The sequence below is a fragment of the Varanus komodoensis genome, unplaced genomic scaffold, assembly GCF_004798865.1.
Source record: "Varanus komodoensis strain SLA01 unplaced genomic scaffold, ASM479886v1 scaffold1, whole genome shotgun sequence".
NCBI lineage: Eukaryota > Metazoa > Chordata > Lepidosauria > Squamata > Varanidae > Varanus > Varanus komodoensis.
In genome coordinates, this window is record NW_025335268.1 from 110,461,300 (window position 1) to 110,475,195 (window position 13,896).

The 13,896-nt window shown below is 44.9% G+C and overlaps 1 protein-coding gene across 3 annotated transcripts in view; it reads right to left on the bottom strand.

Annotated features, from left to right (window-relative positions):
- Nucleotides 1-13,896, bottom strand: part of WLS (Wnt ligand secretion mediator) — a 66,006-nt gene that overhangs the window by 38,140 nt on the left and 13,970 nt on the right. For 2 of the 3 annotated variants that reach the window (XM_044440563.1, XM_044440558.1), the window contains exon 2: nt 3,236-3,508. In XM_044440563.1, the coding sequence (XP_044296498.1) occupies nt 3,236-3,508 (273 nt within the window). Of the gene's footprint in view, nt 1-3,235; nt 3,509-9,240; nt 9,966-13,896 lie in introns of those variants that run through there. The other variant, XM_044440572.1, reaches the window with a different exon arrangement.

Here is a 13,896-nt window from a genome sequence, read left to right on the forward strand (position 1 = left end):
GAGCAAGCCACTGCCTCGCCCAGCGCGTGCATGCCCGCCCTCACTGTCATTGGAGGCCTTCCTCTGAATAGCTCCACCAAATGAAGTTAGCTGGGTGGCTAAAAGATTCTCAGTTGTGGCTCTTTTCATGGAATATCATGGTCTTCTCCTAAAATGCTCATTAGGTACCGCTACAGTTATCCTTTCAGCACCAGGCAAAGACACTTCTTTTCTCCTAGGCTTTCATTACTGTAAGAGTAAGAGTCACGCAAGACCTTTTTGCTATTAGGTAGCATATTCAATCAATCAATCAATCAATCAATCAATCAATCAATGGCTTTACCTGTAGAGTTGTAATTCCAGGGCAAAGCAGGAGATACTTTATACAGTGTTTATTTCCTAAGTTCATCCGCTAGTCAAGACAGCATTATTTCTATGTGACAAGGTTAAGGCTAACAGACAATGATCTCCCTTTGACCTTCCAGAGAATTCAGTAGTGAACTAAGATTTGCATGTCAAGAGAGAGGTTCAGGGAAAAAAGAGGATTAGTGCTTGGTCATAGTTAAGCACTCTTCAGTGATTTGCTCCATACACAGTCCTTGCCCTTGATGTCACTACTAGCTTTATTTTATTGTATTCCCATAGTGCCCAATAGTCAAAGCTCTCTGGGCAGTTCACAGCACAAAGAGAACAGGCCTTGAGCCTTTCCAAAGTCAGCATAGCATATTGGGCCAAAGAACTGAAACACAAAGCCTCTCCCCTTCATAGCATGTGGAGGTTGGGGGCGGGGGTGCACGCACACACACACAGACTTGTGTACGTGTCCAGGTGGCACTGCTGGGTGTGAGGTCAGCATGTGTGTCGCAGGAGACTCATTCCCCTCTACTACACATTCTTTCAATGAATGAGTGAAGCAAACATCTGCAGAGGGCTCCAAAGCTTCTAAAATGCCATGCTGCAAGGATTTCAACACACAAAATTATGGGGTCCTTCCTGCCCAAACAGTCCAATGAGAGCCAGGCTTTCAACATTATGAAAAGGGGGAAAGGAAGAAAACTAAGCATGGAACTGCCAGTACTGGAGACCACTGGTGGCATCCTCAAAACTCTTCATTTCAAACTTTTATTTTTAATTTTAAAGATTAAAAAACATAAAGGTGCCAGGTTTTTTTGTTGCTCCCTGAACTTGCTACTGACCAGCTGTTGGCAAGCCAAGGGTCACTCCCACACCATAAAATAGGACTTTGCAAAGCACTCAAGTTCTTTGTATGTATAAGGAACTTGTTGGGAGACACAATATGTACTTTCCAAAAAAACTGCTTTGCAGGAATTTGAGGAAAAAATGAGAGTGGGAACTGTGAAGCACTCTTAGCTGTAGAATCTTCAGGTGGTTTTGTGGGCTGCCCACTTTACCAGCAAGGAGCTGCCTAGTCCTGACCTATTAAAGGAGGACAAGGGATGGGGACTTCACTTTCCTGCAGCCTGGACCAGACAATGTACAGGTGGGTGCTTGTTGGATTTGGTCAGCATGCATTGCCCCTCCTCCAGCCAGTGCCTCCTCTTTTTAGGGGTTTGACCAAACAGAAGAGTTGGGGATAATGCAAGTGCAGTTTGTGCATATAATAGATGCGATGGTCCAGGAGGCCCCTTCTGACTCACTTTTTATGTTTCTATGTTTCATTTCCTCACTGGGTTCTGTCATCTGAATTCAGCTAAAAGGGCACACCAGCATGGGGCAAACCATGGCTTGCAGGATGGCTGATAAGTTAAACTTAAGCTACTCTTAATAAAACCTTCCCAGGTTCAGACAATACGTTATCTCTTGGTGGCTTTGAAGCACATTATGCAACTTAGCTACATTCTCTGTAAGGGTCATTTTGTGGAAGTGACTACAAAATGTGTCTACAAGTAACAAAAAGGGTAGGGACACTTGCTATAGATATAAATGACTTCTTATATTTACTTGTAAATACTCTAATGGTCCCCACAAGAAGGGGCTTTTGCATTATCTCCTTATTCAAGAAGCCCACTGGGAATGGCTTAGGCAAGTCACCATTCTTCAGTCTCACTTGAATCAGAGGGGTTCTGAGATGGCAAAATGGCAACTTTGCTGCCATGCCTTGAAGGAAGGGCAGGTTACATTATGGGACATGGAATCAATAATCAGGTGTTACCTGACCAATAATGGGGAGCAACAAATACCAGCAGCTGCAAGCTTCAGTAGCAGAGGTTAAATTACCAGGGACTGCATGCCAACTATTACGTAATGTCAATACAAAAACTAAGTTAGGAATGTGAATTAAGAAAGGGAGAGTAGTGGATGACTGATGAAGCCTACAGATTCAGGAAAGCTGCCAGACTGAATTCAGGCCTGGACTTAGGCCAGGCTGTACTCTCTTTTGCCGTCTAGAAATGGCAAAGGCAGGGTAGAGTCATATTCACTCAAATTAGAATCAAGCCAAGAATGATCTCAAAGCAACTTTCACCTTCATACTTTTTGCAACAGTAATGCATTAGTCCTTTGTAATAAACACACTGGTGCATTCCAAGCTGCATCACAGGAAGAAGTCTGGATCAAATTCAAATTAGTTTTTAACATGATTGTATCACGATGGTACTGCATCAGAAAGAGACACTCCCACTTGAAATTGCTCCTCTTAGAAAAAGCTAGTATCCCCGTAAAAAAGCTTAATGCTCCTAAATGAATATTTTTACTTGAAAGACAGGTGGCCTTTAGCTTTTAAGAATTCTATCAATTATGTTGAATAAATGAGTGGTCCCCTCCCTGCTTCCTTCAGCTCCGCTAGCCACAATGGCAATGGCAATAGAAAAATGGAAGTGTGAAATGGTGGTGACTTCAAGAACCCATGCTCAGAGTAACACAGGAATCAGTGAAGTTCTTCGCATCAAATATGATATCCAAGACAGAATGTAAGCAGAAAATAAGCTATGATTTGGATCCAGAGAAAGGCTCTGTTCATGGAAGATCCTTCTGCCCAATTTTGGGGGAACTCCTTTCCCTCCCAACCCAGAGCTCACCTCACTCAGTAGGGTATTCTAGCTGTGCATAGTATTTTCATGGGGCTGTAAGAACTTCCATTGGAATGAGGAGGTAGGGCTGGCCACTTCCACTAGCAATGTAACCAGATAATTGCTTTGTTTTCATTTACACTTACTTCTAACACACATACAGGACTATCCCCTCATTTTTATAACATTCTTATTATATTAATGTGGTAATTTTTCCAGGTACTTACTAATTTGGTTGTCCGTTTTGAAGGCAATGTCCATATGCAAAACGTAGAGCATGAACTGGAACCAAGGGCTCATCTCCTTGTTCGGGAGAGGCATGTGAATCGAAAACACAATGTCATTGGCTTCTATTTGCCTGCTCATAGCTTCATCCAAGTCTCGTATTTTTTCACACTGGTTAGGTCCCCAGGGCATGAACCAGTTGGTTCTGTGATGGTTCTTCCGCACATCTATGCACTTTACTGCTACATAGGGCACAGCTGAGGTGGGACTTGGAGCTGATAATAAAAAACATACACAACGCTTTTAGCATCCACAAATATACAGCAACAGTGAGGTAGCAAGTGGAAATACGGATATTTGCATTAGCAGTGGAGTGATTGGACCAGAACATCCTTGAAAAGCTCCGCAACTCAATGAGCAGCATCCATTACTGCTGCTGTGTTCCTGCCACTTCTATTGCACTAACAGGACCTACCACCCAAGCAACAAGAAGTAATGCTTCCCACAATTAATATCATACTGTCCTCTATTCTCAGGCACATGGCCAGGTACAGTATCATACTGTAACTCTTTTAGCTGTTTAAGCTGTTTTAAATTTTGTATGTTAGAGATATTACATCATGTATTCACAAATCCTGAATTGTGGTATGTACTTTTGTATATGGTTCAGGAAGCTTCAGCTATTGGGCAGTATAGAAATGAAACAAATCATGGTTAGCTGTTACCTAACTCTTTCCTAAAGGACAAAGTAGCGATGAGTAGGAATCATTGTTTGACACTGCTCAGCATCCATGCTTTAACACTTCATTAACCCTCAGCTGAAGTCACGATGCTCCTTGCAACTTCATTTCCAATAGGGAAAATGGATGGAGATTTCTTTGCTGTTGGGCAGAGGTGCTAGCCTTCAACTGACAGCCATGCGGAAGAGCCTAGCAACTGCATTTTAACAAAGGGAGCCCAAAATGGTAGACCTATGTTCAAGGTGTGGGTCCCTGTGAATTCAAGGTGTAAGTTCTTATAATAGTATGATTAATTTAACCTTTTACTCCCTCTGGTGTCCATGTAACACTTACTGGTACAGTGATAAGAGAGTGAGAGCAGAAGGCTTATAGGTTCACTTCCCATTAAGATGCATCTGCAAACATGCTCATGCTTATTTGAATTAACACATGTGCTGCTCTGTGTTCACACATACACTTAAATTTATGGTAAAAGTAAAGGTAAAGGTTTCCCCATAACACTAAAGTCCAGTCATGACTGACTCTTGGGGGCGGTGCTCATCTCTGTTTCCTAGCCAAGTGAGCCAGTGTTTGTCTGCAGACAGTTTCTGTGGTCATGTGGCCAGCATGACTGAACACCAAAGTGCACGGAATGTTGTTACCTTCTCACTGAAGTGGTACCTTTTATCTACTTGCATTTGTATGCTTTCGAACTGCAAGGCTGGCAGGAGCTGGGACAGAGTACGGGAACTCACCCCGTCTGCAGATTCAAACTGTCAACCTTTCGATCAACCAGCCCAGCAGCTCAGCAGTTTAACCCACTGCACCATTGCATCCTATAATATGTATAGTCTGGATGCATAATATGGAATGATTTGAATACTTGCACGAACATAGCCAGTATATGTTACATACTCAGCATACTGTAATGAAAAGTATAGCCAGTCCAGAGATTCAAGTTGCTGCTAAATCAACTCCAGTCAGAGTGATCAGAAAAGGATCAGTGAACAGAAAGGGATTCTACTATAGTTGGGTGCACAAAACAGCCACATGGTTCTCAAAAGTTCAGAGGCAATGACTGGCTCTGCACATCCAGCCTTTTGTTTTGTCCTATGGAGCTCATACTTATATCAGTAACTCTGGTCAATTAGTTGGTCATATAAGCCTCCTAATCCTGCACATCAAGCAATGACCTGCTCCAATGAACCAAACAAAAGTATGTTCCTGTGCCTTTAGAGTCTAGCCCACCAGAGGGTAATGTCATTTGCTGCTGGATCATATATATTTCTTTCAAAACAGGATGCAGAAACCTGTTAGCATCTGAATCAGTGTAAGCCTAACTGAAAAAGGTCTCTCACTCTCTCTCCCTCCCCCGCCCCCCCCAAACACACACACAATTTGGCTTCGCTCAGTGGCTAGCCCTTATTAGTCACTGCCACTACATTTGAGGAAAAAGCAAATATCTTGTATTGTGCCAACCCGTGCAGCAGGCAGAAGCTGCAATCAGACCAAAGTTGAAGAGACAAGCAATATGAGAATTTTCCTGAGTTATAAGCAAGTGGAGTCACACAGGGTGAAGTGGGGGATGTTGCAACCACAGTTATGGAGATCTGTACATTTATTACCTTTTCATGTCCCAGAAAAATAACCACAATACTAGAGTATTCTGGTAAGACTCCTATTCCAGAGTATGCCTATTTCTCTAGTCTCAGAATTTTAATAGGTACTAACAGGAAATGAAGAATGTGTATTTATTCCGAACTTAATAAAAAGCATCCTCTAGTCTAGGGAGATGGAAGAAATCTGCCTCAGGAAAGTGTTGTCCAGTAATTGTATTCATGGAACAGAAACGTTAAGCAAAACCAGGTATCTTCCATTTCTGATTCCAGCTCCTTCCTTCCCTGTCTGAATTCAGTCAAATTACATGTTGGTCATTTCTAGCTTTATTTTTAATGCTTTTTATGTTTTGTTGTGGTTCCTTGGGGGTTGGTCTTATCTCTTATGTCATTTAACAGTTACATGAAACCCCTCAGTGGATTTTAGAGTTTTGGAGTGTACTGTCATCAGTACACTGATGGCTTGCAACTCTATTTCTCCTTTTTATTCTCCTTGGGTGAGGCTATAGATGTGCAAAATTGGTGCTTGCCTACAACAGTGGAGGAAGGCAAACAAACTGAAACTCAATACAGACAAGTAAGCCGTCCCGAGGCTTTGGCAAGGGGTGGCATAGAAATGTTCTAATAAATAAATACATAAATAAATAAGATTGAAACACTGTTATTGCTGGTTCTTTGGACTGGATGGTGTTCAGCTTGTTCAGGATTGGGTTCTACTTCTTTTGAAAGAGCAGATTCATAGCTTGGGGGCTCTCCTTGACTGGTCTCTGTCACTTCAGACTCAGATGGCCACAGTGGAATAGGGCACCTTATACCAGCTTTGACTGGGAACCTAGCTATGTTCCCATCTGCTCAGGGATAGCCTGAGTCAATTATCTATACTTTTATATATTATATTACTGTGAGACTGTGCAGAAACCTGTAACTTATGCACAATGAGACAATCAGATTAATAAGTGATTAACTGATTAATTAATAACTGATTAACTGATTAATTAATAAGCCGCCCCGAGGCTGTTGCGAATGGGGCGGCATATAAATGTTCCAAATAAATAAATAAATAAATAAATAGGAAACAAAAGGTTTGCACATATATGCCCAATACTTGCCCTCTTGCATATTGCTCATATGCTTCTAAGTGCAATTCAGAATCCAGCATAGCTTGGAACCACAGAATGTCCCCTCTCAGCTTAAAATTACCTAGACAATCTACAGCAAAGATCTCCTTCGAACAGCCACCTCCAAGGAAGGATGGCAAAGAGTCCACAAGGAAGAGGATCTTTTCTGCAGTGCCCCCCACCAATATAAGATTATCTCCCTCTGGGGCCCTCTTGGTGCCAACATTGTCATTTTTTCAACACCAAGTTAAGACTGCCCAGTACTCCCTGGAATGTAATGGCATGTGATAGGATATTTTAACATGTCTAGTTTTTATTGAAATCATTTTAATTGTTTAAACCATTTCATATTTTTGTTATTATTATGTAGCATTTCCATCCTGCCCTTTCTTCTTTTGTGAGGTGACTTATATAGCTCCATTTTGTCTTCAAAACAACACCCACCCTGTGAGGTAGGTTAGGCTGAGAGGGACTGATTAACCAAAGAATGGACTAGAACCTGGATCTTCCAGACCCCCAGTTCAGCACTCTACCACACCACATTGAGTATTGTTTTGTATTGTATCGTATCCATTTTTACTATTGTATTCATTTTTATAAATCATTGTGAACGTCCCAGAAATGAAATTGATGGTGGTGGTAATATTTTGCTGTTATAAGTTGCTATATACTCAAGCATTGCGAATATCTAATATGCAATAACAATGCAAAAATGGTGTGCAGAAAAGGTTATGTCCCACTTTGCACCTAAGTTTAACACAGAACTTTTGCAAACTTAGTCATAGTGGAATTGGAAGTCCACTGGGTCCAACTGTCTTCTGTTGCAGGATACCAATTTACAACATCCCACTCAGGTGGCTGTCTGGTTTCTTTTTGAATGTCTCTATGGGAGAGCAACTAGTTCCACTGTAGTATTGCTCTGACAGTTAGGAAACGTTTCTTGACATTTAGCCTGAATCTGAGCAGCATCCTACACTCTGGTATGAAGAGATTTTGTCCTTCCTCTTTGTGACAGCCTTTAAGGTACTTAGAGAAGGGTATCATGTCCCCCTCAGTCTTCTCTTCTCAAGGCTGAACATGCCCAGTTCTCAGTCTCTTCTCATAGGGCACTGTTTCCAAACCCTGGATTGTTTTTGTTGTCTTCCTCTGGACCCTTTCTAATTTTTCTTCATCTTTCTTAAATCTTGGGGCCCAGAACTGGACACAGTATTCTAGATAGGGGTCTGACTAGTGAGGAGTACAGGAAAACTATTACTTGTCGTGAATTGAAAGTAATACTTTTATTAATGCATCCCAAAATAACATTTGCCCCTTTTGTGCCTGCATAGTATTGTTGGCTTATATTTAGCCTGGTGTCCACAAGAACTCCAAGGTCTTTCTTCTTTTTCAGTTCTGTTAAGCCACATATTCCCTATCTTGTATCGGTGCATTTGGTTTTTCTTTCCTAGGTGGAGGACTTGGTACTTGTCCCTATTAAATTTCATTCTGTTGCTTTCAACCCAGCATTCAAACTTATCAAGATTGCTCTGGATCTTCATTCTGTCTTCCAGGGTGTTCTCTATTTCACCCAAGTCTGTATTCTCTGCAGATTTGTTTATCATTCCTTGTACTTGGTCATCTGAATCATTAATACATATATTGAAGAGCACTGAGCCTAGGAATCAACCCTGTGGCACCCCACTAGTTACCTTTCTCCAGTTTGAGAGGGTACCATTGATGAACTCTCTTTGTGTCCAATTTAGCAGCCTATTTATGATCCACCTTCACAATCCAATTAGCATGTCACAATATCCTTGTCTGGCTTACCTTCTATCCCAAGAGCCCCTCTTTTTCCCCCACCTGGTTTAAAACTGTTCCCTATTGAATGAGGTGGAAGCCTATGTAATACAAGACAACTGGTGATGATCATCTAATATGCCATCCTGACAAGTAATAATCATTTTTTAAAAATCTGTTGTTCATAGCCATAACCTTGCTTAGGAAAATACCATGGAAAACCAGAAAACACTGTGAAATTATGTCTGGGCATCAAATGCTATATTTTCGTAAGAGGAAGACATAGGGAATTAACATTTTTGATACATTTGTATTTGTTTAATTGAAAAGTGACCACTTCAAAGACAAAGACTATAATAACCTTTATCTGAAGAGCATGTCTGGAATGCCTGGCTTGTCTTAAAGAGTACTGCTTGAATTCAAGTCATTCATGCATGCAGAAGGGTAGCTGCATATTGCCCCTTTAGATGTTGAGGGATTTGTTGAGCAATAAAATTAATCCTGCTCAGTAAGTTTCAGAGTAAATGTAGGTGGAACAAAAGGCTGGGGCAGGGGGTATCTCTAGGTTTTGGATGCAAAGTCTTTAAAATAGAGACTAGCAACTGATCAAATCTTGGGGACACTGAACTTGATCATTCATTGTAGAGAGTGAACTTTTTGGTACATTTTGCTCTCTGGCATTCTATATGGTTGGCACTATTTGCTGAAGAAAACATGAAGCCTACTAAAGTATAAGCTTAGTAATTTTAGTGCAAAATCAGGGGGCTTGGGCTATTACCTTTAGGAACAGCAGAAGTTATTTCTGATTGGAGGGAAATGGGGCTGCAGGTATGTCAAACAGGGGATTTCACCAGCACTGGAAGAAACAGAGCCAGCTTGTGTGTTTCTTCACTCCTGAAGGTACACAGTCACTTCTGGGGGTAACCCTCCTCCTAGCACTTCTCTCTGAGAACCAAGAGAGGCAAAAAGAATTGAAGGAATGAGTATTATTCAGTGCTTGAAGGGTTTGTTGCAAAGAAACCCACACACCTCCTTAAAGTAGTACAGCTTTCTGTGAGTCATTGTTTTTATCTATATCTAATGTTCTGGACTAAAAATGCTGTCAGAGGCCCAGAGAGCATTGCCAATGACCAGAGATTATGGGAGCCCATTATGAACATCTGGAATGCACCAGAGTGCCTGTTTGAATGCTTAACTATCTCAGCTAAAAATAATGTAAAACACAATAGACTTTTTTTAACCTAGAGGTGGTGCAACCCAAGGTCATTATAAGTGACCAGGGGCAGGGGAGATACCAGGTCTAATCTGATTAGTATGATAAAGAGATTTCAGGTTTATTTAAGTCAAACTATGGAGTTGAGAAATCTTATTTTATCTATTGGTTGTGTAGGAGACAGACAAATCCAGTCAGGGCTCTGGGGAACCTTAAAAGACATGTGCTCAATGCCACATTGCTTTCTTTGAAAAGGGCTTCTTTCAAAGGGACTTTCAGGCTTGCATATTAAACCCTCCTTAATAGTTCACTCAAACCAGGCAAAGCAGAACTGAACCAGCTTAAAATAAATCTTTGTTCTGCCATTATCTTATTTATTTATTTATAAATTTATTTATTTATTTATTTATTTGGTGCACTTGTATGCCACCCCATTCGCAAAAGCCTTGGGGTGGCTTCCAATACAAATAAATAGCTATACAATTACATTAAAAATCTGGAGACATCCGGCATAGATATATAATCAATAAATAAACTCAACAATTAAAATAAAGTTTAAATAAAAAGGTCTTGGCCTGGCGCCAAAAAACAAATAACGACGGCACCAGGCGGACCTCTCTGGGGAGCGCATTCCATAGGTGGGGCGCCACCGCAGAGAAGGCCCTCCTCCGGGTGATCACCCTCCTAATATCTTTCACGGAGGGTTCCCGGAGAAGGACCTCTGCCGCTGATCTCAAGGGGCGGGAGGGCAGATATGTACGCAAGTGCTCTTTTAGATAACCAGGTCCCAAGCCATTAAGGGCTTTATAGGTGATAACCAGCACCTTGAATTGGGCCTGGACTTCAATGGGGAGCCAGTGAAGCTGACGGAGGACTGGGGTTATATGAGAACAATGCCCAGTCCCCATCAGTAACCTGGCAGCTCTGTTTTGCACCGATTGAAGTATCCGGACTGTCTTCAAGGGCAGCCCCATGTAGAGTGCGTTACAGAAGTCTAATTGGGAAGTTACCAATGCATGTGTCACTGTCACCAGGCAATCGTTCTCCAGGTAGGGATGCTGCTGATGGATCAGCTGAAGCTGAAGGAAAGCACTCCTCGCCACTGCAGTCACCTGAGCTTCTAACGACAGCTCTGGGTCGAGGAGCACTCCCAAGCTGCAAACCTTGTCCCTAAGAGGGAATGCAACCCCATTCAGGACAAGGTACAGGTCCCCTACCCCGAAGACCGAACCGCCTACCAACAGGACCTCCGTCTTGTCTGAATTGAGCTTCAGTTTACTGGCCCTCATTCAGCCCATTACCTCGGCCAGGCACTGGTTCAGTACATCCACTGCCTCACCTGGACTGGTTGAAAATGAGAGGTAGAGCTGGGTATCATCAGCATACTGATGATTCCGCAGCCCACACCTCCTAATGACCTCTCCCAGCAGTTTCATGTAGATGTTGAATAGCAAGGGGGACAAAATGGATCCCTGTGGAACTCCATGGCATAGCTGCCACGGCGCAGAGCCATAGTCCCCAAGCACCACCTTCTGGAATCAGCCATTGAGATAGGAGCGAAATCACCGCAGAGCAGTGCCTCCAACTCCCAATCCTGCTAGCCTATCCAGAAGGATACCATGGTCGATGGTATCGAAAGCCGCTGAGAGGTCCAGGAGGACCAACAGGGACGTACTCCCCGTCTCTCTCCCTGCACAGGTCATCATACAGGGCGACCAAGGCAGATTCAGTGCCATACCCGGGTATGAAGCCGGACTGAAATGGGTCCAGATAATCAGTTTCATCCAAGAGTGCTTGGAGTTGACCCGCCACCACCCGCTCTAACACCTTGCCCAAGAACGGGATGTTGCCACCGGTCTGTAATTGGTGGCCATCTCTGGATCCAGGGATGCCTTCTTTAGGACTAGCCAGACTACCTCCTCCTTTAAAGGGGCAGGTACCCGGCTGTCCCTCAGAGAGGCGTTGACAACCTCCAGGATCCAGGCCCCTATCCTGTGCTTGGCTTTGTTAAGTAGCTAAGATGGGCAAGGGTCCAAAAAGCAGGTGGTGGGACATACTTTTCCGAGCACCTTGTCCACATTATCAGGCCTCAACAACGGAAACTCATCCATCAATTTTGGACCAGACAGCAACATTGGTACCTCCCCAGAAGGCTCTGAGTCACTAGTGGAGTCCAGCTTATGACGAATCTGAGCGATTTTCTCCTTAAAATGCTTGGCAAAGTCATCACAGTGGGCCGTTGAGGGTGGCACAGGGTCTTTCTTGGGCTCTGGATGAACCAGCCCTTGTACCACCCGAAAGAGCTCCATTGGATGGCATTGTGAGGAGGCAATGGAAGCGGAGAAGAATTTCTTTTTCGCCGCCCTCACTGCCACAGCATAGGCTCAATAATGAGCTCTCAAATGTGTTCGGTCAGATTCATCCTGTGATTTCCTCCACCTACGCTCTAGACGTCTCCCAACCCACTTCATCGCCCGTAATTCAGGTATACCAGAGTCTGCCAGGTGGGAGAGGATGCTTAGGAGCGATCATGTCAATAGCCCTGGTCATCTCCCCATTTCACAGTTTGACCAGGGCATCAACAGGAGCACCAGACTTATCAACCGGGAATTCTCCCAGGGCCTTCAGGAATCCATCTGGATCCATCTGGCTCTGGGGGTGAACCAACACAATCGGGTCTGCACCCTTACAGAGGGAAAGGCCGCTCTTGAGCTCAAACCTTAGGAGGAGGTGATCTGACCATGACAGGGGTGTCAGACACAAATTCCTCACCCTCAGATCCCCCTCTTCCTGCCCCGTCAAGAAAACCAGGTCCAGAGTGTTTCCACGTTCATGGTTCGGGCCAATGACATGTTGAGACAGCCCCATGGCCGTCATGGAGGCCATGAAGTCCTGAGCCGCCCCGACCATAACCGTCTCGGTATGGAGACTGAAGTTCCCCAGGACCAGCATCCTGGGAATCTTCACCAAATCCGAGACGATCTCCGTCAGCTCAGGCAGGGAGTCTGTTGGACAGAAGGGTGCACGGTACACCAACAGAATCCTCAATCTGTCTTGGTTGCCCAACACCAAGTAGAGGCACTCTAGACCTGGCCTCGAGAGAACAGAAAGCCCCGTGAGGGAAACAGAGGCTTGGTAAACCAAAGCGACCCCCCTCCCCTCCCCTCCAGACGTAGTCGGTGCTGGACCAGATACCCGGGTTGGCACAGTTGAGAGAGGGAGACATCCCACCCTCCCGCCCAGGTCTCTGTGATGCAAGCCAGGTCGGCCCCCTCATCCACAATCAAATCATGGATGAGTGATGATTTATTATGGACTGACCTGGCATTAAGCAACAGCACCGACAGGCCTGGGGGGTGGTTAACAAGCCTACCTGGAATCCTCCGGTTGGGGGAATAACCAGAAGAGGGAACAGGTGTCAACCATCTGTCCCTTCTTCTACACAGACTCGTTAGACCCCCAACACCATAACATCCATTGCCCATGACCACCCCAATGGCAGCGCCCATGCGCTCCCCAGGCAGCCCCATAACCGAAGCCAGAGACAAATCCATTAAAATTAGACTAAAACCATGTTAAAAACCCTTAAAAACACCCCCTCAACCCCCCAACACAATTACAATTCCCACCAGCCGGCCAACTAACAAAGTTCCTGGCCAACCCAGCCCCCGCATGGCCCCGAACAGCTCCAAATGGTGGTGACCACCCCTTGGCCATCACCCTTTGGCCGCTGGCCCTGGCCATGTCCGGCGAGTTATGCCGGCACTAGTCCCCGCGCCCCACCCCCAATCCGGCGTAGCTCTCACCCAACGCCAGCGGGGGAGGGGAGCGAGGGCAGCTGTGGAGAACTCGCCAGCCGCCGGCAAGATGGCATCCTCGGCGGCGGCAGGCGATGTCGGGCCTGCACTCCACAGTCTGGCCGCGACGTCCGCCGGCCTTGGGTCCAGCGATGGCCGCCGATGGCGGCGTCAGCTGTCCTCCGGAGCATCTCCCGGTCTTCGGTGGCGGCGGCAGGGAGTCGATGGGGTGGAGGCCCAGTTCCGGCCGTGGCCCGGCGAGTTATGCCAGTGCTCATCCCTGCACCCTGCCCCCAATCCGGCATAGCTCTCACCCAATGCCGGCGGGGGAGGGGAGCGAGGGCAGCCGCGGAGAACTCGCTGGCCACCGGCAAGATGGACTTTTCTTCATTCTTGCACTTTTCTTCATTCTTTACTGTAATAA